This window comes from Colobus angolensis, unplaced genomic scaffold (assembly GCF_000951035.1).
Source record: "Colobus angolensis palliatus isolate OR3802 unplaced genomic scaffold, Cang.pa_1.0 Scaffold132, whole genome shotgun sequence".
Taxonomy (NCBI): Eukaryota; Metazoa; Chordata; class Mammalia; order Primates; family Cercopithecidae; genus Colobus; species Colobus angolensis.
Window position 1 is genome coordinate 438178 of NW_012114400.1, and position 27348 is coordinate 465525.

The window sequence follows — 27348 nt, forward strand, 5'->3', positions numbered from 1 at the left end:
GCTCACTGCAACCTCTGCCTCCTGGATTCAAGCAATTCTCGTGCCTCAGCCTCCCGAGTAGCTGGGATTACAGGCACATACCACCACACCCAGCTAATTTTTTTGTATTTTAGTAGAGATGGGGTTTCACCATGTTGCCTGGAGTGGTCTTGAACTCCTGAGCTCAACCTGCCTCGGCCTCCCAAAGTGCTGGGAGCACTTTGAGAGCCACTGTGCCCAGCCCCCTGTTGATGTTAAGAATTCCTTTTGTCTTTGATGTAACAGTTTAAGTGAGAGTGTAGTCTTACCCTGTTCAGGATGTGGCTCTTGGATGGGAGGATTCCTATGGTTCACCAAGTCTGGAATCGTCTCAGCCACCATCTCTTCTGATATGGGCCTTCTTCCATCCTCTCCATGTCTTCTGGAACTCCTCTTACACATGTGTGGGGCTTTCTTATTGCTTTCTCAATATCTTTTCACTGTTCTTTCTATGTTTTTATCTTTTGATGATGGTTTTTGAGGATATTCTTCAGATCTGTCGTCTAGTTCATGATTTTTTTCTTCAAGTTATTTAATCCTTCCACTGAGTTTTAAATTTAAGTCACCACCTTTTTCATTTAGAGGTGAAATGTTTTTCAAATTATATTCTTCCTTTATTAGAATCTCTTGCTCTGAGCTCCAGTTTTCAATTTCTTCTTCTATGTCTTTAATATTTCTAACATACTTTAATATTTCTAACATACTTATTTTGTAACTTGGTTTATGAGACATGCAGATATTTGTTGGGTGAATAAGCACATTATTAGTTTTGTTCTGACAGTTCTCAAATTTGAAGTTCTCAGGAGTCTAAGTCTGCTTTTTGTTATGCCTGTTGGCTCTCTCTTTCAGTGGAATATTTCCTTGGGTGTATTTTGTAATTTTGTACCACAAGTTTATCTTTATCAGGGGATTCTCAGAAGCCTGGGCTGAAGGTATATCCCTCTAGCAAGATTTTCCCTTTTTTTTTTTTTTTTTTAAAGAAAAAGTCTAGTTTACCAGCAGTGTCACTGGTTGAGAATTTCTAACCCCTAGACCACATAAATAGCAAATTGGAATGAGGCACAGGCCCAGCTCACACATGACTTCATAGGAGACATTTTTCTTCTTTCCATGCTCAGGCGAAAACAGGCTCCCTGTTGTCTTCCTGTGCTAGTAGAAAGATACTTTTCTGGCCTGTCTTTTTACTAAGGGTACGGCCCTTTGTGGGTCCTGGCTGTATATAGTTTTGGTTCGAACTCCTTACCTTTCATAAACAGAAACCCTCATCTTTGGGCCCTGTGTGTGCATTAAAACCCACATCACTATTTCGCCAAGATTGGCACCTCCCACTCCCCCACGAGAGCAGCTGCAGAACTAGCTCGCATGCTTCTGGTTTTCAGTTCCTTTTTCACTTAAGGCCTGTAGGGATTTCCCTTCCTATCTTGCAAGCTCAACTAAAAAGAGTTTTTAATATTCCTTATCTAGCTGTTTTATAGAGGAAGGGTTTAGGATATTGTAGTTCACAGATTGTTGGAAATAGAAGTCTTCCTCCTTGGTTTCTTACCCAAAGCAGTGCCATCCTTTCTTAGCCTGTGATGATCATTTTATGGTAGGAAGTGATGGGGGTATGGTGATGGTGTCTTGATCTTGCCAAGGTGGTCCATAGCCTGTTAAAATGTAGAGGACCATCGACCTAGAAAGACTTCAGATTACTACTGAATAATCTATGTGTTCTTTGAAGTTGGAAATACTCTTTTGGGACAAGATGTTTACTGCTATTTGTTAGAAACTTTATAGCGAATGTCCTCCTAAAATAATAATGACAGAACATACAAGACTGAAAAAACATCAAGGGCTTAATCAACACAAAACAATTTGCTTAATCATGGATTTCAGATTTATAACAGCTCAAATGCTTGGCATTCTGTTTTCTCCAGACTGTTTCTAGGGTCTGACATGATCACCAGTCCCACTCCCACCAAAGAGCAGCCCAAGTCCACCGCCAGCGGGAGCTCTGGTGAGAGCATGGACTCTGTCAGCGTGTCATCCTGCGAGTCAAACCACTCAGAGGCTGAGGAGGGCTCCATTACTCCCATGGACACCCCCGATGAGCCTCAAAAAAAGGTATATACTCAACCTTTCTCATAATTCCTAATACAGGCACCTACATGCTATTTGCTGCACCACAGCAAGGAATGTCTGTTTTTAAGTGGATCACCCTATAGTATTTTGAAAGTCATGTTTTGAACAGGCATCAAAAGAAGAGTTCAATTTGGGGAGATACTCCTAATAGAAACAGGTGTAAAAGCACTAAGCAGTTTGGTTTATTCATTCGGCCTTTGAAATATTGTTCTGTACCCACAGCTTAAGGCACTGAAGTTATTTAGGGGAAGTAGGACTACTTAGAAAGAGCAAAAAGTCAGAGACGGAGATGTGTCAGCTTCTTGGTGCCATATTTTGTCTTAGGTAAGCATTTATCATTATAATGTTGTATAGCATGCCACTCCAAAATTCAGTGACTTAAAACAACCACCATTTATTTCTCTTACGCATCTGCTGGTGGCTGATCTGGGTTGGGCTTGACACCAGGCCACAGATTTGGTCCAGATCTGCTCCACTTGCCTCTCGTTATTTTTGGAGTAACGGACTACCCAGGGCATGCCCCTAGCATGCTAAGATGGACAAGCAGGAGGGCAAGCCCAACTCGCAAGCACATACCAAGCCTTTACTTGAGTCATATCAACCAACATTCTATTGGCTAAAGCGATCATGTGGCCACATTCCACATAAGTAAATGAAGCAGAGAAATAGGCTCCAGTTTTAGTGGGAGGAACTCTGAAATCACAGTGCAAAGAGCACAGATGCAGGGGAAGATGAGGGATTGGTAACAAGGATACATTCTCCCATGCTGGAAAAAAGGAAACGGATGAGAGGTGATAAAAGAGTTTCCTTCGAGTTTCTATTTTCCATGACTGCATAAATAAAAATTTAAAAACCAAAATAATCTTAATCTTAAAATCTTAAGACCAGTCTTTTTTTTTTTTTTTTTTTTTTTTGAGATGAAGTCTCACTCATTCTGTTGCCCAGGCTGGAATGCAGTGGTGTGATCTTGGCTCACTGCAACCTCTGTCTCCTGGGTTCAGGGGATTCTCCTGCCTCAGCCTCCCTAGTAGCTAGGATTACAGGCGTGTGCCACCATGCCCGCATAACTTTTGTATTTTTAGTAGAGATGGGGTTTCACCACATTGGCCAGGCTGGTCTCAGACCCATGACCTCAGGTGATCCACCCACTTCGGCCTCCCAAAGTGCTGGGATTACAGGCATGAACCACTGCACCCCACCAATATCAATGTTAATCTTCTGTACACATCTGCTTCAATCTGTTGGTTGAAGGGTTTGGATCAGAGAGTCAACTATGACATAACTAGAATTTGCACCATTTGGGGAAGGTTTCTGGCTAACCAAGCTTACTCCATAGTGACTTCTGGCTCGTTAGCTTATGGATAGGTCAGTAAGGTAGAATGTTGGCAATGGTTTCATCCTTCGATTTATATCTGCTGCTCTTCAAGGGGACATGTGTGTTGCTTCACATGGAGTTAAAAGAACAGTAGTAATCAGAGAACCCTCAAGTGACTTTGTCGTAATGTGGCCAATCCAGGAAGAGCATCATATTCAGGATTCATCAAACTGAGATGACTAATTTACTGCTCTAGTTGGATTTCTCACCTTTCTGCTTTGAAATCCAGGGATACAATCATTCATGCTCTAAATGTTGAAAGAAAGCTTTTGTGGACACCTACAGACTGGCCATGCTCTCAAAAGGCATTTTTCGTCAACCCGGGATGTAGTCATTCTTTGTGACTTGACATACAAATTGAATCTGTCAAAATCTGGAATACCATCTCTATCATTCACTTTTTTCACAGCCACGGAGGTTTTGTAGGCTCCATTTCTGATGGTAGACTTTGTAGGAAAGTAACAACTGAGGTATTGCCCACATTTTTGTGGGATTTTTCCCTGTCTCTCCAGGAAGGAGATGGAATCACAGTCACACCTTGTGGCACAGTGGAAATGTACATTGGTCCAGATGGTACCTTTTAAAACTATGCAGAAGCCCAGTGTGCTGTCTCCTTCACATCCCTTGCTTCATCTTTTCTGTCCCATCCCTTATCAGACTGGCTTTTTAAATTCTTGCAGAAGTCATGACTTTATTCTTTGGATGAACGTTTCTCAGAGTCATACATTTCTGTAGACTTAAACATGAGTGATTCACTTGGATGCAAGTGGTTCCTGGGCTGCACAATCCCTGCATATTAGCTAGAAAGGCTCTTGGTTCTCCTGCTTGGCACATAGCTGGACTGGGCTGACCTCCACACTTCCTTCCTGCTCTGAGAGCCTGTGACAGCCGCCTTCTCCAAAAGTCCTCCAGACTGTCATTCTTCCTTTCCCACAGGCTACACAGTGAGGTTGCTCTTAAAGGTGAAGGGTAATTTATTTGCATTCCTTTCTTCCTTCCCCTGATCATGATTTCTAAACATTGATTTTTGCACTTGCTGCTCACTTCTTAAATTCTCAATAGGAATTTGGGAGCTCATCAGGCAGTCTGTTTAGAGCTGCTATAACCCAGGCATATTCTAGGCTTTATCTTAACTATAAATGTCACTAGAATCATAGAAAAATCTAACAAAGGAAATAGAGTTTGGATAGAGGAACATGAAAGTGAAAAAAATCGAATGATTAATTGGAAAATGCACCCCCTAAACTAATATAGCTGCAAAGAAACTTATGCTTTTAACTTATCCATCATCAATTAGTCCTCAAATTGAGCCACTAAGTTGATTCACTTGGGAACATAAGGAAGAAAAAAACCCAAAAGCCAAAACAAAAACTAAACCATATTATGATAGAGCCACAATCAGACCCCTACCCGTGAGAATTGTCACATCAGCTGGCTGGCTGTAAACTAACCATGCAGTAGAATTGAATGTATAGTTATGCCATAGGAGGAAATCTACAGGAAATAAGATAATAGACTCCATTTTAATCAGAAGCCTGATAACCAGAAAGCTCAACTTCTATACTGTTTCCATGGAAAGGCAGATAAATATGAAAGACATAAGTTATTTATTTTACAAATTACTTCCAGAATATTTTATAGGATTAACATGGTATAATTTAGCTTCAGTCATTCCAGGAATTTGTTTATAATTTTCTACAATAAGAATTGATATTTTAAATGGTTCAATTTAATGATTTTTAAAAGTACCTCTTCCAATAACCTCTTTCTTTGGTTATTGGTATTGCATGGATGAGAAATGTGTAATTAATCAGAAAAGCACATTAGCTGTAGCACTCCATTTCTTAATTGTCCTTGATACACATCATGAAAATGTGTACAGTTGGCTCTACTAGCAAATGTGGAAAGTGGTGAAGCTGCTTAAAAGCTGTATTTCCCTTGAGCAAGTCACTTTTGTGTTCTCAATCTTATTCTCCTCGTCTTTATAATGCTCTGCATTTTGTTCACAAGACAGTTGTGGAATTAAAATGGGATCAGATATATGAAAGCTCATCATAAGCCCCACAGTGCTAAACATAGCAAGGTAGTGGCATGTTATGTTGATTGATCTTATTGTCATCAGCCACAGACTGAGCCTTGGCCATGTGCTTGCTCTGGGAACTCAGCAGTGGGAATCGGGGAGCTTGGGTTCCTGTTCTAGGGATGCTGTCAACTAGCTGTGTGGACCTGGAGCCCCAGTTTTCTCCCTGGGTCTCAGGTTCCTCAGCACAACAGGTATGGGACTAGTTGATGTCCAAGGCCTTTCTAGCACTAATATTCAGTGCAGAGCCATATAAACTGGGGTACTTCTCTTAGAAACTTCTAAAAATACAGAACTTTCTCTCCCACTACGAAATCTGACTGCAGTAGGACTGAATCAACTGTTGGTAAGGCTTTCCTCCAGCCCGGTAAGCTTCTGACTTCTTTGGGAACCCATATTGCCTCCAGTTTCTGGTGTCTGCTGCCACCTGCTGGTTAACTTCCATAAGAACAGCTAAAACCTAGGGAAATAAAGAGAGCCGCTCTGCCTCATGTGGTTATAGAGTGATTAGGTCACACTGAGTCACCCATAGGCATCTGCCCCTGATGGAGACTCGAGTGCTTACACCAGGGATGATAGATACATGTGTGCTGTGGGCTGTTGTGGAGGAAATAACTGCAGTCTACCAGTCTTAATATCTACCTCTGCTTTGAAAATTACAAAGCTGTTGACCAGCGTTCTAATCTGTTTTCTTCTGGGATATGTTTACTCTTCCAGCTCTCTGAGTCCTCCTCATCGTGTTCTTCTATCCATTCCATGGACACAAATTCCTCAGGGATGTCTTCCTTAATGAACCCCCTCTCCTCCCCTCCGTCCTGCAACAACAATCCCAAAATCCACAAGCGCTCTGTCTCGGTGACATCCATTACCTCGACTGTGCTGCCTCCTGTTTACAACCAACAGAACGAAGACACCTGCATCATCCGCATCAGTGTGGAAGACAACAATGGCAACATGTACAAGAGCATCATGGTGAGGAGCAAGCCCTGACCCAGGAGCGAGCTTCCATTTAGATTGTGTGTCTGTGTCTATCAGCCGCTCAGACTAACCGCCCTAAATATGCACACGCAATATTAGTATATACATGTATGCATTCACACAGAAGGGATGTGTCAGTTCCAGGTCTCCCTGGGCATAGATGCTGAATGATGTATGTATATAAAATATATATACATATATGTGTACACACACAGTGTATCTAGGATATAATTTTCACATCTTAAAGAAATGCTAAAACGTATTTGTTTAGGTCAGTATTAGCCTTTTGAAAATTCTCAATTTGGGTGACTGTCAGTGTGCTCCAGGGAGGATGCCACTGCTTCACATGTTTTTGGAAGCCTTCCTATGGAATTGCATGTCTGGTTTTATCATTGAATTTCCACACATTCTTAGCAGTGTACTCCCCCAATGGCAAATTTTTGTCATTTAGTCATTTGGATCAAACCTAGTTAGTAAAGTGGATGATCAAGCTAGAAATGCAGTTTGGATTAATGAGCAATGATGCTTATAAAATGAGACTGGCCTTTTGAGCTTCTTGTAAAATCTGTATGTTTCTGAGGACAATTAGGAAGATGTTTTTAATAATGGCCGTCTTTTGGGAATACACGCAGAGCCTCTCATGGCGATAACCTCGGGTATGTGAGGTCTGGTATGTTTATCACAAGAATATAAACTCCTCAGTTTATGGGAAATAATCGTGTGTTAGAAATCACATTATCCTTTGTAGCAAAATCCCACAACGAATTCCACATCTCTCCTCATCTTTATGACTCGCCTCTTTGAAGGCACACTGAGTGCTTACAAGCTCAGGTCTGAATGTGGCATAAGTGGTATGGAGGCTCCACATAAAAGGTTTGCTAAAGCATTTATTGAATCAACAAAATATCAAACATTGTTTACTAGTCATTAGATCAGGCTTGGGGGATAGGGAGATGAGTGAGACATTTCTGCCTTTGAGGATGTTTTAATCAGAAAGGGAGCTCACAAAGCATTATTCCCAATGTACGAAATAACAGAGCCAAGATCAGGTTGTAAAGAGGCTTATGGCCCCACACAGAGGAGTGTGTTAATCCCGCAGGCAATAGAGTCTTGTTGCAGGTTTTTAAAGTAGTGATGGGATTTGCTCATTAAGAAAGTCATGGCATTGTGTTTGCTGGAGTGTGGGGGTAGGTTGGAGGTGCGGAAGCAAGTTAGGAAGCTGGTATTGTGTTCCATGTAGGAGAGGATAAGGGCTTGAATGATGGCCATTTGGCTGGAGATGGTGAGGATTTTTGAAAGCTTTTGATGAGGTAGAATTGTAGAATCCGTTCATTTAGTTACCAACTTTTTGGTTACTGTTGTGGAGGACTAGAGGCTGTCTGGTTGATTGGTGGGTCTGTGAGGTATAAACTACCAGAGCAGGATATTTCAGGGACATTTAAACCAGAGGTACCAGTATGACATCAGATGGCATTGTCTGATAGATGGTCAGAAACATGGGCTGGTGCAAAGCTGGTGCTGAGATCAAATACTGGGAGTTGTCAAGCCCCACAGAGGGGATGCGGTCTTGTGAGAGTGAGTATAGGATGAGGCAGAATGCAAGTGGTAACGCGGGAGCGGCTAGTAAAGGAGCGCCAGAGAGGTAGAGGAAGCACAGGGACGCCAAGGTCCTCCATGTGGTTACTGTCTTCTCAGCATGGTCTGTTCACCTGGCACCTCTTACCTGTGCCAACCAGAGAAAACTTCCACTGTATAACTCTACAGTGTCTCTGAATTGTAGCATGGATTTGTACACCAGACAGTTATGTTTTGGGACTTGCCTGGTCAACGTGCACTCTGCTTAGTCTGGGGAGAACTGTGAGTGGTTGAACTGCACAAACGCCTACTGCCCAGGAGGAGTCATAAGTTGTGCATGCTGTCTGAGTGTTGCGAGGGTAGTGAGCAGAAGATCCCCTGCCCCCTGCCCCGAGATTCCTCCTTCCCCAGCAAATGGGCTGCCTCTGTGAGGATCACCTCTCCTGCCAACCCCTTCCTGTGGCCCTTCATATTTCACCAGGTGGTGCCACTCACCTTTCATGAAAATGCTGTGTGTGTCACAGGCTTGTTCTGGAGAGACGGCACACTGCTCTCGTGCTCTCATTTTCCTCCTTAGGCCTCTCAGGAGAAACTTGGCTCCACAGGAAGTCCCTTTGTGAAATGTATTATGCTGTGTGCTGTTGACCAGAGGATGAAAATAAATCAGTCCAGGTTCAGGGGAGACTAGCAGTTCTCAAACTTTTTGTTTTCAGGACCCCTTTATACTCTGAAACAGCATTGAATATTCCAAAGAGCTTCAGACTCTGTGGGTTGTATCTGTTGATATGTACCACATTAGATATTTAAACTGAGAAACTTTCAAAATGTTGATTAATTCATTTAAAATAACAATAATGAACACATTGCATGTTAATGTAAATTTTATTTTTGAATGAAAAATATCTATTTTTATCCAAAAATTATTGAGTGAGAAGAGTGGCATTGTTTTCCATTTCTGTTAGCCTGTTAAAATGTGAGTGACACTGGCTTTGTTTTGTTTTGTTTTTACTGTGAGTGCAGTGTACTGAAGAATACAGTGACAGCTAGTAGACTTGTAGTTAGGAACCACTGTACCAATTTGTGCTGCGGTGCCAGCACTTCCATCCGCTATAGCTTCTGCAATACATGCAAATGTCAACACAAAGAAAAGATAAACAGCATCAGTATTGTCATGAAAATAATTTTGATCTCATGGATCCCCTCACGGATTTCAGGGTCCCATGGGCCATAGATTGCACACTGAGAACGGTGGCCTAGAGGACTTGCTTTGCAAGAGCAACTCATGTCCCTGGAATCCAAGGCCCTTCCATAGAAAGTAGAAGAGACAGCAGTTAGCCCTTGTAAAATTACCTCCTCAGTGACCATGGAAAAATGTCTTCTACCACTGAACCCATCACTCTTTCGAAATGATCTTTCTCTCCATTCTGTCAATCACAGAGTCGGTCTCCCAAAATTCCTTACACAGGGAATGCAGTATTTCTGTCACAGGAAAGTCAACGAAGGTGACACCAAAGCGTCGTTCAGTACCGTGCATTCATTACAGCAGTCACTGGCCCTGGATGGCGATGGAGCATTTGAAATGGGAATACTCCAAATTGAGATGAGCCGTGAGGGTAAACTCTATGCCGGATTTTGAACGCTTAGTACAAAAAAGTAAAATACCGCGTTAACAATTTTTGTACTAATTAGATATGCTGATGTAATATTTGAGGTGTTCAAGTTAAATATCACTTTTTAAAAACCTTTTTTTTTTTTTTTGAGACAGAGTCTCGCGCTGTGGCCCAGGATGGAGTGCAGTGGCGCGATCTTGGCTCACTGCAAGCTCCACCTCCCGGGTTCATGCCATTCTCCTGCCTCAGCCTCCCGAGTAGCTGGGATTACAGGCACGCACCACCATGCCTGGCTAACTTTTTTGTATTTTTAGGAGAGACGGGGTTTCACCATATTGGCCAGGATGATCTCAAGCTCCTGACCTCGTGATCCACCCGCCTCGGCCTCTCAGAGTGCTAGGATTACAGGCGTGAGCCACCACCCCCATCCTAAAAGCTTTTTAATTGTGGCTACTAGAAACGTAAAATGAAATATGTGGCTCACATTCGATACCTATCAGCGCTAGCTCCGTCTATCCGCATAAGGATGCCCGCTTGAGCTGGGAATCCTCATTGTAATCATTAGTTCCATTCAGCATGGCTTTGATGGTACAAAGTAATAAACACCCAAGGGAAAGCCCTTGGTCATCTCGTCCTCATTTGGACATACCTGGGGAAGTTGAAGGTAAGGAGAATGAAGGAAGCCTGGCTGGGTCATATAACTTACCCACCTTAGCCTGACATGCATCCCCTGAGGGGAGATCTTCTCCTTTAGCCTTCTGCTACTAGTTCAGTGTGACCTAGCTTAGGTAGCATTTTCTTCATACTGTCAAAGCATGTTTTCCTCATTTAGAATTTTGTGTGCACCTACTTTTCCCTTGTAAATGAATATGCCAGATGTTTTGGTAACAGACACATGAACAAGATCTTTGCTGCTTACAAAGACCCCTTTGTAATGCAGATTGTTTATTGAATCACAAACACCAGCTGCTGCCCCAGATCAGAGCCAGGCATCTCGGCACTGCCATCCTCAGGCACACAATGGCAGTTTCTTGGAGGAAATGAGACTTCTGTATGTGTCGAGGATGGTCATGGGGGGCTTTTTTTCTATAGTTCTCTTGCCCCTGGCAAGAACAGCTTTTTATTTTTTAAGTAAGAATAATCTGAGTTTTCATTCACTTCTTTCAAATAGAAAGAAATCACCCAAGATATGGTACATAAGTCCGCTTTCTTTTCATGTTGCTCTGCACACCCTGCAAATAGTTGGGTGGCAGGCAGAGAGGTGAAGGGGAGAACTTCAGAATTGGGAATGAGGGAAACCTTTAACTTGTGCTTTTAAAACACTTAGAAGTTCATGTTTATTGAAGCGTACTTTGCATGTGTTTACATATGCAGATCTTAAATGTTTGATTCTTTGAGTTTTAATAACTATATATATCTATGAAACTACTACCCCAAATCTTGATAAAGAACATTTCCATCTCGCCTGCCAGATTCCCTGTGCCCTTTCCAGTCAATCCCCTCTTAACCTAGAGGTTCATTTTCTAATGCCACAGATTCGTTTTTCCTTTTTTTTGAAAGAATAGACGCCACTGGTGTGTAATCTTTTGTGTCTGCTTTCTTTTGCCCAAGAAGATGTTGGTGAGATTCGTCTGCATTGTTGCATGTGCCAGTTCTTAGTTCCTTTCAGTTGCTCAGTAGGAGTCTATTATGAATGTACTACGATTTATTCCCTTTTCTTGTTGATGGAGATTCAGATTGATTCCGTTTTTAGCTATTGTGAATAAATCTGCTATGAATGTTTGTGTACAAGTCCTTTTGTGGACGTATGTTTTTATTCTGCTTGGTAAATGCCTGGGAGTGGGACTGCTGAATCACAGATTCACCTGTACTTTTTGAAATGGTCAATGGGCAGAACTGTGACCGTTTTTATCCTGTGGGTTGTAACCAGTGCCATAGAAGCAGTTCAACATGGGAGGAAAATTTTGGGCCAGAATTAATAATGCTTTACATTTTTCACAATTCCCTCATATATATTCTTTCATGGGAACTTCAACCACTGTGGAGGAGATTGGCAAGGCAAGTGTTCTCTCCATTTTAATAGCGGATGACGCTGTGACTCAGAGATTAGGTGACTCGCCCATCATCTGTGGCTACTAAGGGTAGAACCAGGACTAGAAACCAGGGATCCTGGCTCTTGGTCCAGTTCCAATTCCACGAGTCCATTCTTTCTGGAAAGGCATCACAACACAAGATAGCAAGAATGAGAGGGTCAGGAGAACTCCCTCAGGAAATGTGAAGCTAAGTACTTTACAAACCTGTTCATTGTCTTTGCAGTTGACGAGCCAGGATAAAACCCCTGCAGTGATCCAGAGAGCCATGCTGAAGCACAATCTGGACTCAGACCCCGCCGAGGAGTACGAGCTGGTGCAGGTCATCTCGGAGGACAAAGGTGGGCATCCTTCCGAGATAGGCGTGTTCCTTCCCAGGGCAGGTGGCTAGCACATGTCCACAGCGCTCCGCACTTAGAAGGCGGAAAATGGATACGTACTGTTTTGTTGGGACCTCATGGTGGTTTTCGATAGTGCAAGGATGAACAACCGTGCCATCACCTCACTTGTAGAATTAAGTATCTCAAAGCCCTCCCTGATTCCCCAGCTCTTGTTTTTCCTGCAATTTTGACTAGTATTTCTTCTGCCCAGTCATTCTGAGCTCTTCAAACACTTTTCTAGGAAGAAGTGTCTCCCTGCACCAGGAGGCAGAGGGTAGGGGAGTCTGTTGGGCATCGCAGGTGGCTGCACACCTCCTTTACCCAAGAATGTGTTTCTAAGTTGTGTGTGAATCTGAAATTTAGATTTCTCATCGTTCCAATTAATCATGTATGAGAGTTATTTTCTTTATTCATGATCAATTTAAAAATAACACAAACCTCTAACTTGAAGGTTATTTAACTCACATTTATTGAGGCAAAGAACTGGTAATCTATGAAAGGCTTCAATATGCTTGGGAATATGTTATTTAAAGAAATATCTTTTATGAAAGACTTTTTGGGCAAATAATCACCTTTGCATGTATCTGTCTGCTAACATGAATTTGGGGATTGCATTTGCTGAGAGAAGAAAACAGGCTGGTAGATAACTCCTCTGTACTTGGTCACTCCACAGACAGTGACTGTCAGGATAGGTCTCTTCTCCAAGTGCAGAAGGAGCAGCAAATATTGTTGACCAAAGCCAACCCTTTCTGCCACCAGACCCCAAACTGTCCATTGCAGCCACCTTAAGTAGTCCTCTGCTCACCAACAAGCAGCGTCCCGTATAAGTGAGAAGCATTCCACAAGCTGGGCTATAGGATCAACATGTCACCCTGGGCTCTATCGCTGGTGTAGAGGAGAGTGGCTGAAATTAGAACACTACCTTCTCCTAAAGATTAAAAGCTACAGCCTCTGGGAAAATTCTTTTTCAGTTTCCTCTTGGAAGTTTTCTCATTCATTCAGCTGAGGCTTAGGCTGTGGGGCAACACTTTCTCAGTTATAACCTTTTAATGTAGTTATAGTTATAATTCTAAGCCTAAAAGATGGTCTCAAGTTGTACCGTTTTGCTTACAACACAGCACTAAGGTGAGGCTGGTGGGTCTAAAGGTCTGGGAGTCTGGAGGGGTAGCCAGGACCCAGTGTTGACCCTCAGCTGTGTGATCGTAAATGCAAGCTGCTGTTCACCCTGGGCCTTGATCCTTAATTAGAGACAATACCCTGCTGGTTCTTCATATGTCACAAGGCGATTCTGAAGATAACAAGAAATCATGTACCTGAACATGGGGAGATGCTAAATGATGTATGACTGTGAGGACTATGATTACTGACCCACGAGTATGTGGGCAGCAGCATGGGACACTCTGAGGGGGTTGTTCTCCACTGAGCCTTTGTGCACAGAATGTACAAGAGTCACTTGGAACCTGCTCATATCAGTCTTGCTGGTGGATCTCAGTGTTTGAAGTTGAATTAAGACTCACTTTGTCCAGTTTTACAACCATATGCCTCTGTGATTGCCTCCCCCACCCCACTACCACAGAGATAGACTTGCACATTTTACCTTTTTAAATTCCATTTGTTTTTTTAAATGCTCATTACACTTGAGTGCTGAATACTGTATACTTTCTTGTGGTGATTCCTCAAGGATCTAGAACCAGAAATGCCATTTGACCCAGCAGTCCCACTACTGGGTATATACCCAAAGGATTATAAATCATTCTACTATACAGACACATGCAGATGTATGTTTATTTCAGCACTATTCACAATAGCAAAACCTGGAACCAACCCAAATGCCCATCAGTGATAGACTGGATAAAGAAAATGTGGCACATATACACCATGGAATACTATGCAGCCATAAAAAAGGATGAGTTCATGTCCTTTGCAGGGACATGGATGAAGCTGGAAACCATCATTCTCAGCAAACTAACACAGGAACAGAAAACCAAGCACTGCATGTTCTCACTCATAAGTGGGAGTTGAACAATGAGAACACATGGACACAGGGAGGGGAACATCACATGCTGGGGCCTGTCGCGGGGTGGAGGACTAGAGTAGGGATAGCATTAGGAGAACTAATGTAGATGATGGGTTGATGGGTGCAGCAAACCACCATGGCACGTGTATACCTATGTAACAAACCTGCACGTTCTGTACGTGTACCCCAGACCTTAAAGTATAGTAAAAATAAAATATAAAAATAAAAGTGAGGCCGGGCACGGTGGCTCACACCTGTAATCCCAGCACTTTGAGAGACCAAGGCAGGTAGATCATGTGAGGTCAGGAGTTCGAGACCAGCCTGGCCAACATGGTGAAACTCGTCTCTACTAAAAATACAATAAAAATACAAAGAAAAAAAAAAAGTAGCTAGGCATGGTTGCGGGCGCCTGTAATCCCAGCTACTCAGCAGGCTGAGACAGGAGAATTGCTTGAACCCGGGAGGCAGAGGTTGCAGTGAGCTGACATTGTGCCACTGCACTGCAGCCTGGGCAGCAAGAGCGAAACTCCATCTCAAAAAATAAAATAATAATAATAATATATAACTTAAATAAACAAATAAAATAAAATAACATAAAACTAAGTCAAAATAACTTTGCTTTGATGATTTCATATTACACTTGGAACAATCCTTGTTCGAAAATTACAGATGTCTATTTGGGAATCATTGAAGTTGAAAATAGTTTAAATATTAAAAGATACATAGGAAGGGGAACATCACACACTGGGGCCTGTCAAGGGGTTGGGGAAAATGGGAGGGAGAGTGTTAGGACAAATACCTAATGCATGCAGGGCTTAAAACCTAAATGACAGGTTGATAGGTGCAGCACATGTATACCTATGTAACAAACCTGCATGTTCTGCACATGTATCCCAGAACTTAAAGTAAAATACAGTAAAATAAAGATATGCATGTTCAGCACATGTATCCCGAAACTTAAAGTAAAATTAAAAAAAAAAAAGATACACACTTTCCTACGTGAGGAATGAAATACTCGTTTGAAGGGATTACTTCAAAAAAAATTTTAGTATTTCAAGTGGAATTCTGGAGTGCTGTAGATTTTCTGTTTTTTCCATGTCATTGGATTCTTTTAGTCTTTGAGAAAATATGCATACTGGGGTGGAAAATGGACTGCAGGAGAAAGGAAACCTGAGTTCAAATCCCAGTTCTGCCATTCACTCGCTGCCATTTTGGGAATTTTCTTTAACTTTTCTTGGCCTCTGTTTCCTACTGTACTTAATCTAGCTTTAACGTTTTCTACTGAAACCTTTAGTTCATGGAGTGAATTTCTAAAATCTCATTTGTACTCATTTTTAAAATTGGGATTGAGAAGCTGGGGTCCATTTTCGGGGCAGTGGTGGTGGTCACTATCTGGTTCAGGTCACATTCCAGACACGAAGGGCCATAGTCCCATTCTTGTGTCTGGGCAGGGTTTACAGCTGCCATTGTCAGTGCTGAGCGGAGCTCCACAAGCTGACCACCTTACCTTTCCTTATCTTTTTCAGAACTTGTGATTCCAGACTCAGCCAACGTCTTTTATGCCATGAACAGCCAAGTGAACTTTGACTTCATTTTGCGCAAAAAGAACTGCATGGAAGAACAAGTGAAACTGCGTAGCCGGACCAGCTTGACATTGCCCAGGACAGCTAAACGGGGCTGCTGGAGTAACAGACACAGCAAAATCACCCTCTGAAGGGAGGGACCAATGGCCCCTTGTTTGCCAAAGGCAGACAGGCCGGGGCTGAGAACAGGCTGTGGTGATTGCAATTACCATCCAGTGTTCCAGGATCATTGGTGAAGTCAGCAGATATTTATTGAGTTGCTGTGGTGTGCAGAGCACTATGATAGGCATTGTGGGGAAATTGGAAATGAATTTGACATGAAAAAGATGAATGATTCACTGATTCTCTTTGACTTATTTGAGACTAAAATGCAGAATTACCCACATTTAAAAAATATATATATGCACACATATTTGGTATGCATGTGTATATATATGAAAATATATAAGAGGGACTTTAGGGGATAGTATGGACTATGGAAAAACAAATTTGCACAATGGCCTGGGAAGCTGAGGTCACTTTTTACAGGGAAATAGAAGAAATTGAGAACCTAGTCTCGTATCTTCCGAGTAAATGGAATCAGTCCTGGGAATAGAGAGTGTCCTTTGTGCCAGTATTACAAGAAGCCCAAACTTTATTTTTATAAAGGGAGAGGATGACTTTCTCAATCAAGTGCCATCAGATAAAAACAACTGCAGAGGCTGGAACTGCCACAGGCTGCATGAAAGGCCACTTTGAAAAGGGTTTGGATGAGCTGGTGGCCTTCAACCTCTGTCTGCATCTGCTACTTTCTGCTACCCCAGGGAGGCCAGGAGGAGCTTCGGAGGACCATTGCCCCACTGGTCTAGCCATCACAACACCTCTGGAGGTGTCAAGCTCCTGAAACAAGCTCATTTCAGTTTCTGGCAACCCCATGTATTTCTGTTTTCCCCTAAAGAACATATCATAATCATTGCACAAATAACCGTGTTCTTTGGTAGTGAAGCCAGAAAAGAAAGCGCGAAAGAATGGTGACTCATTTGGACTCTTACCTGTCTTGGAATGTCACTACTTCATTGCCTTCTCTGATTGCCTTTTGCATGTAAAACTATGTGTCTGGAGTCTTTTGCCATCTGGATCCTAGTACCTCTTTATTATGTGCAATGTGTTCCTCAGGTGTGGAAATTTCTACTGCAATTGACTACATTTGGTTAGTTTGAGCTTGTGAAAGATTTCTGAACAGTGATTGCCCTGTTAGTAGCCCCGCAGAAGATGTTCCCTGCTGATAGCAGCATCCTATTTTACTTATTAACTTTTATAGCATTACTGTGCCTAGTCATGGGGAAAGAGATGGGGCTGCATTGATTATCTGACTCATTTGTCTAAGAGGTACATTCTTCCAGATGGAATCAATAACTTTGGTTTTCAGGTTCCCATGCTTGCTATCACTGTTAAGTGACATTTTTGTCTCTCATAACACCATCACACTCTTCCTTCCAAGTCTGAGCTGTGCTGGGGTTTGAACTAAAAGCCATATGTGGAATATTGACGTGTGTAAGAAGCACTTTCAGAATGTTGTCCTTTTTAAGAAATGATTCTCAAAATACCAGTTTTTATTCCGAAAATAAAGAGAGCAAACCCAGAATATGAAGTGCAGATTGTAACATGGAGCTATTTTTTTCCTAATCCCGTAATACAGCTCCTAACAGTTGTGCGGGATTTGTGTTACATAAATAGCCATGTGAATTCTGCAAGAAACACCAGGGAAAGTTTAGAGATCTGTGGCAATGGGCCGAAGAACAGGCCAGGAAGTCCTCCGATTTCCTTTGGTCTTTCCAGGAGATTGGACTACACATTGTAAAGACTGGGTTTCAGCTAGTCAAAAAGCACTTTCTTCTGTTTTCAATGCCTGATCAATTTGTGCTTCTGTGCTTGTCGGTGAGATGGCCAGGGTGGCAGCCCTCATGCAGGTTGAAGTACATGTAACCCCAGGCTGATATTCTTGGTGTGAAGGTCGAAAAGAAAATAGAAAACCATTGGCCTGAGTGAGGGTGTGGCCACCAAGACATAAGTGTTGTGCCCCTGTGCTCACCTTGTGTATTTATACTGTATATGTAGAGTCTAGATTTATATACTGCAATGTAAAATATATATATATATATATATATTTACCTTTTTTAAAGACAATGGAAATCCCAAGTAGCTAAAACTTAGCCTCATTTATTTAATGCCACTTTAAATTGTCTTAAATTTGTTTCCTGGTGGACAGCCGGGTAATGCTTTTAGCTGCTCGCATGCTTGTCTTTCTGCATCTCCATCATCTGTTTACCTTTTGGTTAAACTAATAAACTAGTTTGGGACTTGGCTGGCATGTGCTGCCAGACCCAAAGGGATTGTATCTGGATTATTAACCAGGTGGGTTTTGGGTTCCAGGTGTGTCAGTAAGCTTTTGGGAAGCCCACTGGATCGGTTGGAGGAGCACAGGGAAAGCCAGTGGCGGAGTCAGGTGGGATCCTCCCCACTGGCAAGTGTCACGAGCCTTTGGGGGGAAGAATGACTTCCTTAGGAAACTGCAGTCAGAGATGATGCCTCTGCTGGATTGCTGTCGCCCAGGCTCTGTCACCCCGGCTGCAGTGCAGTGGTGTGATCTCGGCTCACTGCAATCTCTGCTGCCTGAGTTCAAGCAATTCTCCTGCCTCAGTCTCCTGAGTAGCTGGTATTACAGGTGCACACCACCACACCCAGCTAATTTTTGTATTTTTAGTAGAGGTGGGGTTTCACCATGTTGGTCATGCTGGTCTTGAGCTCCTGACCTCAGATGATCCACCTATCTCGGCCTCCCCAAGTGCTAGGATTACACCGCACCCAGCATGGGGACACTTAATAAAATCCAACTTAGAGTGAGGGTCCAAGTTAGCATTTTGTTGCTTTTCTGAGAGTCTTTCCCCGCTTTTTGTGATGGATACCACCTGCGTAGTTCTTGAAACCACCTGTGGTGCCCTGGAACCCAGGGGGACCTCTATGGAGGGACGAAAGGCATTCCTAAAAGAATTACACTTGAAATCCTTTTAAATTGATCCATGCAGTTTCCCCAAAGGCATTAGGTCTGAGGCCAGCTTCACTGCAGATGCACGGTATTGTCATTTATCATACTGTTAAAAAGTTCCCAGAATTATTTTCCAGTGGATTCCTAAATGGATCCAAATTATCAAATGTTCTGTGCCCTTGTGGAATTTTTAGAGGAAGCCAAGTAGATATTTTAATAATAGGAAATTGATAATATGGGGTGGGGCAGATAAAAGGGAAATTTGGTCTTTGGTCCTTGTTTTCTCAAGATCATTCTAAAAGCCTGTTTCCCTTGTTTTGCCTTTTTCTAGAAACTGGGCCTGGGTACATTTTGCCCGAAGGAATAATGTCTTAAACTTACCTTCTTTGGAGCATTTGTAAATTCTCCTTGCAGCACAGGATCATTAGGAGGCATACAATGTTGCTTTATGTGTCCTGATTTCAGTGGGACTAAGAGAAACCTCTTTTTCCGCAGATGCCTACATTTCTACTAGGAGAAGTTATTTCCATAGCATTTTGCATTGCTTTTCCCCCTAGACTCTCTCTTAAAATTAAATACCTTCAGAAGGGATGTGTTAGACTAGGCTAGGCTGGACTGAAGTACCAAACCAAGAAATCTCAACAGCTTAAGACCGAGGTTTATTTTTTCTTTCATGGGACAGTGTAATGCAAGTCAGGAAATTCCTTAGTAGCTTTTCTTAACAGCAGCTCACGGATCCAGGCAGCTTCCATCTTGCAACTTTGCCATCTGGGTGTTTCCCTTCCAGTCACAGTGATGATAAAGAGAGTAAAGAGAACTCACAACTGTTCCCAACTGCCTTAGACCAAAGCGACACCTGTCACTTCTGTTCACAGCCCATCGACCAGTCCCCGGCCCTGATGTGAATGCAGGGGAGGTGGGAAATGCAGGAGAAACCTGGAGGAGTTGATGCACACGACCGCCTCTGCCAGAGGGGTAATGCCTTCTTCCTAGGGTGCAGGGGTTTGTTCACCATTGGCAGTCATCAGAAAGTGCTTGGGAGAGATGCCAGTGAGGACTTGAGGCTGCACAGAAACGAGGAAGAGTTGAAGAAAGATGCTGAAAGGAGAAAATACTAGAAATAACAATTTAATTTTGTCTAGAATTAGCCTTGATCTTATTTTTTAATTTAATTTTATTTTTTGAGATAGGATCTCACACTGTTGCCCAGGCTGCAGTAGTGCAATCTCAGCTCACTGCAGCCTCTGCTTCCTGGGCTCAAACGATTCTCCAACTTCAGCCTCATGAGTAGCTGGGACTACAAACGCAAGCCACCAACGCCCTGCCTTTTTTTTTTTTTTGTATTTTTTATAGAGGTAGGGTCTTGTCATGAAGCCCAGGCTGGTCTCGAACTCCTGAGCTCAAAGCGATCTGCTTGCCTTAGCCTCCCAAAGTGCTGGGATTACAGGCATGAGCCACTGCACCCAGCCGATCTAATTTATTTCTAGTTTTTAACATACAGTCACTTACCAGCAATTCATTTTCTTCTGATGTGGTTCCTACTTTGATGAAAGTAGGAGCTACTTTACAGATTAAGTCAGGTTAAAAAAAAAAAAACCTAGGAAATGTAAAGTAGTTTATGCAAAACCCAACAGATCAAATAGGAGCCAGGCAAATGTAATTATTTTAGACTCACAATTTGGCAACCATTATCAGGTGTGGTTTCTCAATATCTCTACCCAGAAACCTTTGTGGAAGCAATTTTCTTATTTAACATTTCAAGGAATCCAATGTAGGTAATGTTTTCTTAAGAGTTTGAAGGCACCTTACAAATCATGTAGTCAGTGGCCTCGTATTACAGATACGGGACTGAGACACAGAACGGTTAAGTTGTCCAAGTTTTAGGGACAGAACTCTGGATCATCAAACCCCACTCTGAGCATATAACACTGGGCCAGGCACTAAATGGAGGAGGCTCTCCTGACAGATACTTCCACAGCCTCACGGAGCTGGAGAGAATCCCTGGGATCTGTGGGCTCCATCCCCATCCTTCCAGTCACGTGAATTCCCTCCCACAAACTATCTCGGTCAGCTGGACACTTAGTTGGTTCTTTGAAGTGTCTGAGGAACATCGTGCTGAGGGTCAGAGCACTGCCACCTACTCTCCTGAGCATCACTTCCATCCCACTGATGAAGAAACAGCCATACAGATGATTATTTTGAGTTAGCACCCCAGATGGATTGAAATCCCTTTCTTATCTATAGACTCGGGTGTTACCAGGGGTGGCTGCGGCGGGAGAAACTCCTAAGAAAGGCACCAACTGACGGGAGCTAACAAAGGGGGAGCGGATGGGACTGGGGCTTGAGTGGTGTTCAGGAGAGCCACTTTTAAGACCTCCCAGATCACCGTCCCTGTAAGCCAGTTATCAGTATCCAAGCGCTTTAACACAGGCTTCTCAGAAGAAATCGTTGTTATTCCTACCATTGTTTCATACCAAAGCATCATTATGTGCTACAGTTCCAATTTCTTACACAAGAATGAAAAGGGTTACCAGTACAGCAAGTTAAAAAAAAAAAAAAAGACCGAATGATTTAAGCTGTTTCTGAGTCATTCCTGCCATAAGAAACAATCAAGGCACCAGTTTTGAAATGGGAGAAGCATTCTAAATGAAACTGTTAGCTTGCCCCTTGACATAAATTTCTTTCCTCATTTATTCAGTATCTAACATCCAACTCTCCAGCAATACGTTATCTGAGAGTTTGCAGTATGACCAGCTGAATAATCAGTATATGAGGTTTCATAGGGGAGACAGACATGGGTTAGAGGTGCCAGCTTTATGTATCGGGCTGTGTGTGTGTGTGGTGAGAGAGAGAGAGTGCAAGAGTGAGAGATTAAAACGTTAAATGTTACTGAGAAAACAAGAAATGAGACAGATTATCCCCCAGCAGCTTGGAAGTGGGTGCAGTTTGGTGAGCTCTGACTGCCTCTCTCTGACTCCCAGGCCACTTACTACCTTAGGTGAGTTGCTTCTCTTAGCTCTTTGCCTTATCTGAAAGATAGGGATTAATGAATAGTTCCTACTTCTTGAGGTTCATACTGTATTAAATTACATAGCACACGTAGGGAAAGTGCAGTTCACTTTGGTGCATGATACGAGTTAGCTGCTGTTATTCCTGGGAAGCTTCTGGCCTAAGGGAAGTCATGTCTTCAAAGAAGCCCTCCAACCTCCTCCCCGGATGAGCCAAATGGTCCAGATGTGAAACTTTTAGAGGTGGGGTTTCCATGTGTGGAACAGCACCCTGGGAAAAGTTAAGCTGCTGCTGCTCTGGGGAGGGACTGACTCATGGAGTTGGAGGGCGTCCAGGGCTCCTGCAGCTTGTTCCACGGCTGGGATCCAAAAAGGTTCACAGAGACGGGAATGTGGGCCCAGCACAGCCTCCCTGGCCGGCCTACAGGCTTTGCAGCGTGCACTCATGCTGGACAGGCTGTGACAGGAGAGACTGGCTGATGTCAAGCAGCCCTGGGCTGGAGGGTCCCTCTCGGGACCTGAGAGACTGGCCACCACACAGACCTGGCAGCAATTCCCATGAGTCCCACCTTTTTGGGTGGATTTCTCTCACCAGAAGCTTTGCTCCCTGCTCCTGGGTACTCCCTCCTGTGTCTGTCCACAGTCCCTGTGTCTTTCCTACAGGAAGTGGTTTTCGACTCTGGTTCCAGAGGCCCTGTCCAGGGACAATGGAGATGCTTGATTGTGAGTTATTGCTGTTCCCCAAGCATTGGGGGCACTGGTCACCTCACTTGTTCCTTTGCAAGCGATTCAACTCAACACCACCTCAGTCTCTCCCATAGTTGCAGACTTAAAAGGATAAAACTCTAACGACAAGGTTGTCACCACTTCCATTTGAAGCCTCCCTCCTACCACACTACTTCCCCCATTGGCTCCCTCTTCTCTTTCTTGGCCTGTGCACTGGCATCACTGTCACCAGCGATGGGCTTGCATTAGTCTCTTCTCCCTGCTCCTTACACTTCTCTCCCAGACTCTGCTCTGAGCAGCAGGACTTTGCTCCATGTGTGGTGCTCTGGAAGCTGCCTCTTTCCTCTCCCATCAGATTCTCAACAGGCTTGCACCACTCTGTCCCTTGCAGTCAGCTCTGCTCATGGTTTCCTCCCCTGGGCTAGGCCTGAGCAACAATATCATCCCCTTCAAGTCTTTGCAATTTATGCTAGCAATTTTAAAAAGCAGTTAAAGCCCTTCAGACCACACCATCCAAATGCCTGGACAACTCAACTCCTGTCTGAGGGTCTGTTCCAAACTTCTCATTTCCTTTTGGGAGAGGAAATTGTCGCTGATTATTTTCTAAGCATCTAAGAACAGAGAGAGAGCTGCCCGCTCCACTCTGAAAATCAAATTCCCCCACTAGCAAGAGCCCAGACATCCACCCAGGCATCCTGGAATGGGAAACCCCCAGCAAAGCCTTGCCAGGTCCATGGGGGCAGAGCTAGTGCTCTGTGGGTCCTAGGATTGCTCAGACATGGCAAGTTTATTAAAGCACCCGTTCCAGAGGAAGCCAGCCTGGAGAACTACAGGGAGGGGCATAAAAACAAACTCCATAAATTAAAAATAAAGAGAAGGCAATCCTCAGAGACGATTCTTCATTCTTTCCACTCTTTTTGAGGGCAGATGGGAGGATGGATGGCTTTGGGTTGGAAGCAACACAGCTGGTGTCACAGAAGCTTCTGAACAAAGATCAGCTATGGGTGGAAGCAAAAAACTAGGGCATTTCAGTAATTCACAGAGCAGAAAGGAAGCCACACTTTTGCCCAACAACCAAGTTTAATGGAGCCATTCCACTACTTACCTTGGAACCCCATTCAGTGTCTGACAATTTTATCAATGAATTCTTCCTGAAAGCGCACCTAAACTCCTCTTGCTCTGTCCCTGGGATAGGAGGGAGCACCATTTTTCACGTAATCTTTTGTAATAAAATGTACTAAAATCTACCATCATTACTTCTCTCTTCTCCAAGCAGGCACAAAAGGATATTGTCCAGACTTTGGTTCTTGTCTCGGCTGCCCTACACTGACTTAGGGCCACGGGCTCACAGGGAAGCCCTCATATGCACCCCCCTCTCCTGCTGGCCCTCCTCCCTCAGCCGCATTTAATTGAGGGACAGCAGGTTCCCCTGAAATAATAAACATCACCACAAAACATCATGTGGGTGTGACAATTATTTCCAAAGCTGTCTGCTCTTAGTTTTCAGAACGTGTCACCCATTACATGCTATTTTCTTCTCATACAGCCAGCCTCATTTTAACTTTACTTTGTCATTATTTAACTCCTTAGCGAATTAACTTCTGTCAGGGAGATCACCTCTGGATCATTTCTTTCCTCTGTTTAGTTGGCGAGAACGTCTCAAAAGCACGTTATAGAAAGCCTCCTGGGAAGACACATCTTTATTTTATAGTTACTAGCGGCAGGCATTTGCTCCAATCATAAGGGAAAAACCATAAGATTCCCAAATTTGTAGCTGAGTGGGAACATTTCTTGTTTTGGACATCGACATTTTACTGGAAGCCTCTATTATCTGTCAAGATGGTAACCAAACTTAGAATTCTCCCAGAAACGCTGGGCTCTGCACTTACGATGAGACAGCTCTGAGAAGGAGGCAGCCAACTTGCTTTGCCAGCGTGATCGTGTCTGTCTGGTTTGTTGTTATCAGCCCCAACGCACGCCTAACTCTTCCGCCCTACCGAGTTCCCATGAATCCCACTGAGGTCCTTTCATAGTCCTGCCAGGCAATGCCTGGACAGCATCTCCACCCACTGTGCCCAACCCTCCTCCCTCTTCTGAACTCCAATTCATCCTCCAAAACCCAACCCAAATGTCACTTTCCCGGCAGAGCGGCTCTGATAGTCCTCCTCCACCCATTTTGTTAATCTCGGAAATAAAGCCGTCCTGTTTGGCAGTCACCTGCTTTATGTTGCTCCTCCATTGGATGTGGGCCCCACACAGCAGTAGGGACTTTACCTACTCCTCTGAGCGTCTCAGTGCCCAGCACAAAGCCTGCAGCAAGGCAGTGTTCACAGCCTAGTTTTTGAGATTGGGGGAAGCTTGATTTAAAATTCAAGCAGTCACTGAGATCAACGAGGATTCTCTTTTTGTTGCTGCTGCTATTTTTCCCCAGGAAAAAGCTCTTTGGCCTCGGACCAGTATCACAGTATCTCAGTATCTTTTGATGAATGGATAGACTGACCTGTAGCACAAAATGCAAGATGGACATCTCCACTCCCTCCCACTGGGGGCTCTCTTCCATCTTTCCGTACCCTGGAATCCTTTCAGCTAACATACCAATGCCCATCAGTTTAAAACAACCCGCACTGCGCAGGAAGGGCACAACCACCCTCCCCTCATTTGCCATGGGGATCACATAGCAGTTCCCCCTGACCCCGACATCCTTGGTCAAGGGCAGACCTGGGAATCTCTGCAGCGCTGGCCATTGAAGAGTGCCCGCGGAAGCAATGGACAATCATATCATTGAGCTAAGTTTTTTTTTTTTAATTTTTCACAAAGAGCTCCAGAAGGCAAATAGTTTATCACTTCCCCGCCCTGAAACAGCACGCAAGACAGATGATGCAGTGTGCTGGCTGTCCGCTATTTCTTGTTCTCCAGAGCTCCTGCAGTGGGCCTGAGTGAACCGCAAGTGGGGCCCATGCAGTGTGTCCCCTGCAAAGTGCAGGTGTTCAGTCCACACACAGCAGCACCAGCACTGCTGACGTCACGGTTGTCTGTCCAGAAGATCCCACGTTAGATCCCAAGAGGAATCCAGACAGGCTTTAGCTTCCAGAGGCAGAGAGCGGGTGCCAGGGCCAGATGCAAAGGCCTCTATACTGACGGCCTCACGTGACACTGCAAAGGTCAACTGTCTTGGTTTAGGACTATAAGGGAGAGAGAGGACAAATAATGAGGTCGAGGAACCTCTGGATTCCTAAAGAGATGACTTTAAAAAAAAAGTCACATCTTCAGCTCACAATGTTCACCAGAAAAGAATACTGCTTGGGATTCTAGACCTGAGCAGGGAGAAACAAACCAGGCTAAAGGAGCCAGAACTTCACAGTAGAACAGTCCTAGTCTAAAATGCTAGAATGTAAGTCCAATGTCTTTTAAGAATGAGAGTTCTTAAATCTGTCAGACCAGCTGACAGGGGAACAGGAAAAAAAAAAACTTCTTTATTAAACAAAACACCACAAAAATCAACCCAAACTTCCTTCAACCCCAGTACCCCAGCCACCTCCCACCCCATTAAAAAAATCATTAAAGTCATGCACACATGCACACACTCAAATATGAAAACAAAAACCAGATACCCAAGGAAATCTTAGGAATCACCTAAGGAATTTTCTCTCGCTCCCCAGATGCGCTTTCTGTTTTTCTGGGGGTGGGTGGGAAAGGAAGTCACACTGACTGCTAAGTCTAAGCGGCACAGTTTAGAGCTGGGCGAGATCCATTTCCTCAGCGGCCTGGCTTGCTGGTCAGCGTGGAACGGTACCCACAGTGAGTCGGGAACGAAGGCCGAGGCTGGCGTCTGGTGGAAGGCAAGCTGCCTATTGTCCTAAACTGGGGACCCGCCCCTCGCCTGGGGAGGTGAGGCTGCCCGGCTGCCTTGACTACCTATTGGCAGATGGGACAGCTTGGTGATCACTTTCTCTAGACTCTGAGCCATGCTGTTCAACCTTAATGTGGGAATCAGTATCACATGGGCAGTGAACTGAAGAATTAGGTGTCTGGTTTAAAGTTCATCTTACACTCGTACCCTAAGCTTGTGTATGTAACACCACCCGCCTGTGGGCTCTGCTCTGAAGGGCCTTCCCCATGAGTTTAAGTGTGAAGCTCAGGATTTGGGGTGTGCACGGCCCCCCTATACGGCTGCATGGTGCATGGACACTGATGAGGAATGGTGCTTGTATGGGGTGCCTGGGAGGGTTTTTCTGGAGACAAAAATTTATAGATTGAGGGCGTGAGAACATAAACTTGAGGAAAACCACCAGGATCTATACTAGGATGACAGATTGTGGAGTGGGAAGAAATCGTGTAGTCCAACTCTGCATTTTACATAAAACCAATCTGTGAAGAAAGCAGAAAGGACTCTCAGGGGATATCTTTTGAGAAAGGGTGTCTGCCGGGATCCTGATTCCAGGAGCTTCCCCGGTTGCCGGCCTAAATCAGTTGACCAGCCCTTTGTTTCTGACCTGGTTTCTCACCTGAGATAGAGAATCATTTGTTTCCAAACAGTTCAAATCCCCCATCGACAGGCCTCCCTGAAAGAGCCTGGCTGGGAAATTCAGGAGAATCAGATTGCCGAACCAGTGTGTCCACACCCACTTCTCCCCTGGGTGCCGTGGAGTCTGCAACATCTGTTTCTCTGCCTTATCCTAAAGACAATGTCTTCGCCACATTTTGCAAAATAAATAATTCAAAATATAAAGAAAAACCCTGGCAAGGATAGTTGCTGGCCTGA

At 43.9% G+C, this 27348-nt stretch overlaps 1 protein-coding gene across 6 annotated transcripts in view; it reads left to right on the plus strand.

The window, feature by feature from the left end:
* Positions 1-18199, plus strand: part of RGL1 (ral guanine nucleotide dissociation stimulator-like 1) — a 295913-nt gene extending 277714 nt beyond the window's left edge. For all 6 annotated transcript variants that reach the window (XM_011934156.1, XM_011934152.1, XM_011934155.1 and 3 more), the window contains 4 exons: positions 1935-2121; positions 6312-6566; positions 12074-12188; positions 15771-18199. In XM_011934156.1, the coding sequence (XP_011789546.1) occupies positions 1935-2121; positions 6312-6566; positions 12074-12188; positions 15771-15958 (745 nt within the window). In that variant the 3' untranslated portion in view covers positions 15959-18199. The remainder of the gene's footprint in view (positions 1-1934; positions 2122-6311; positions 6567-12073; positions 12189-15770) is intronic.
* The last annotated feature ends 9149 nt before the right edge of the window (positions 18200-27348 follow it).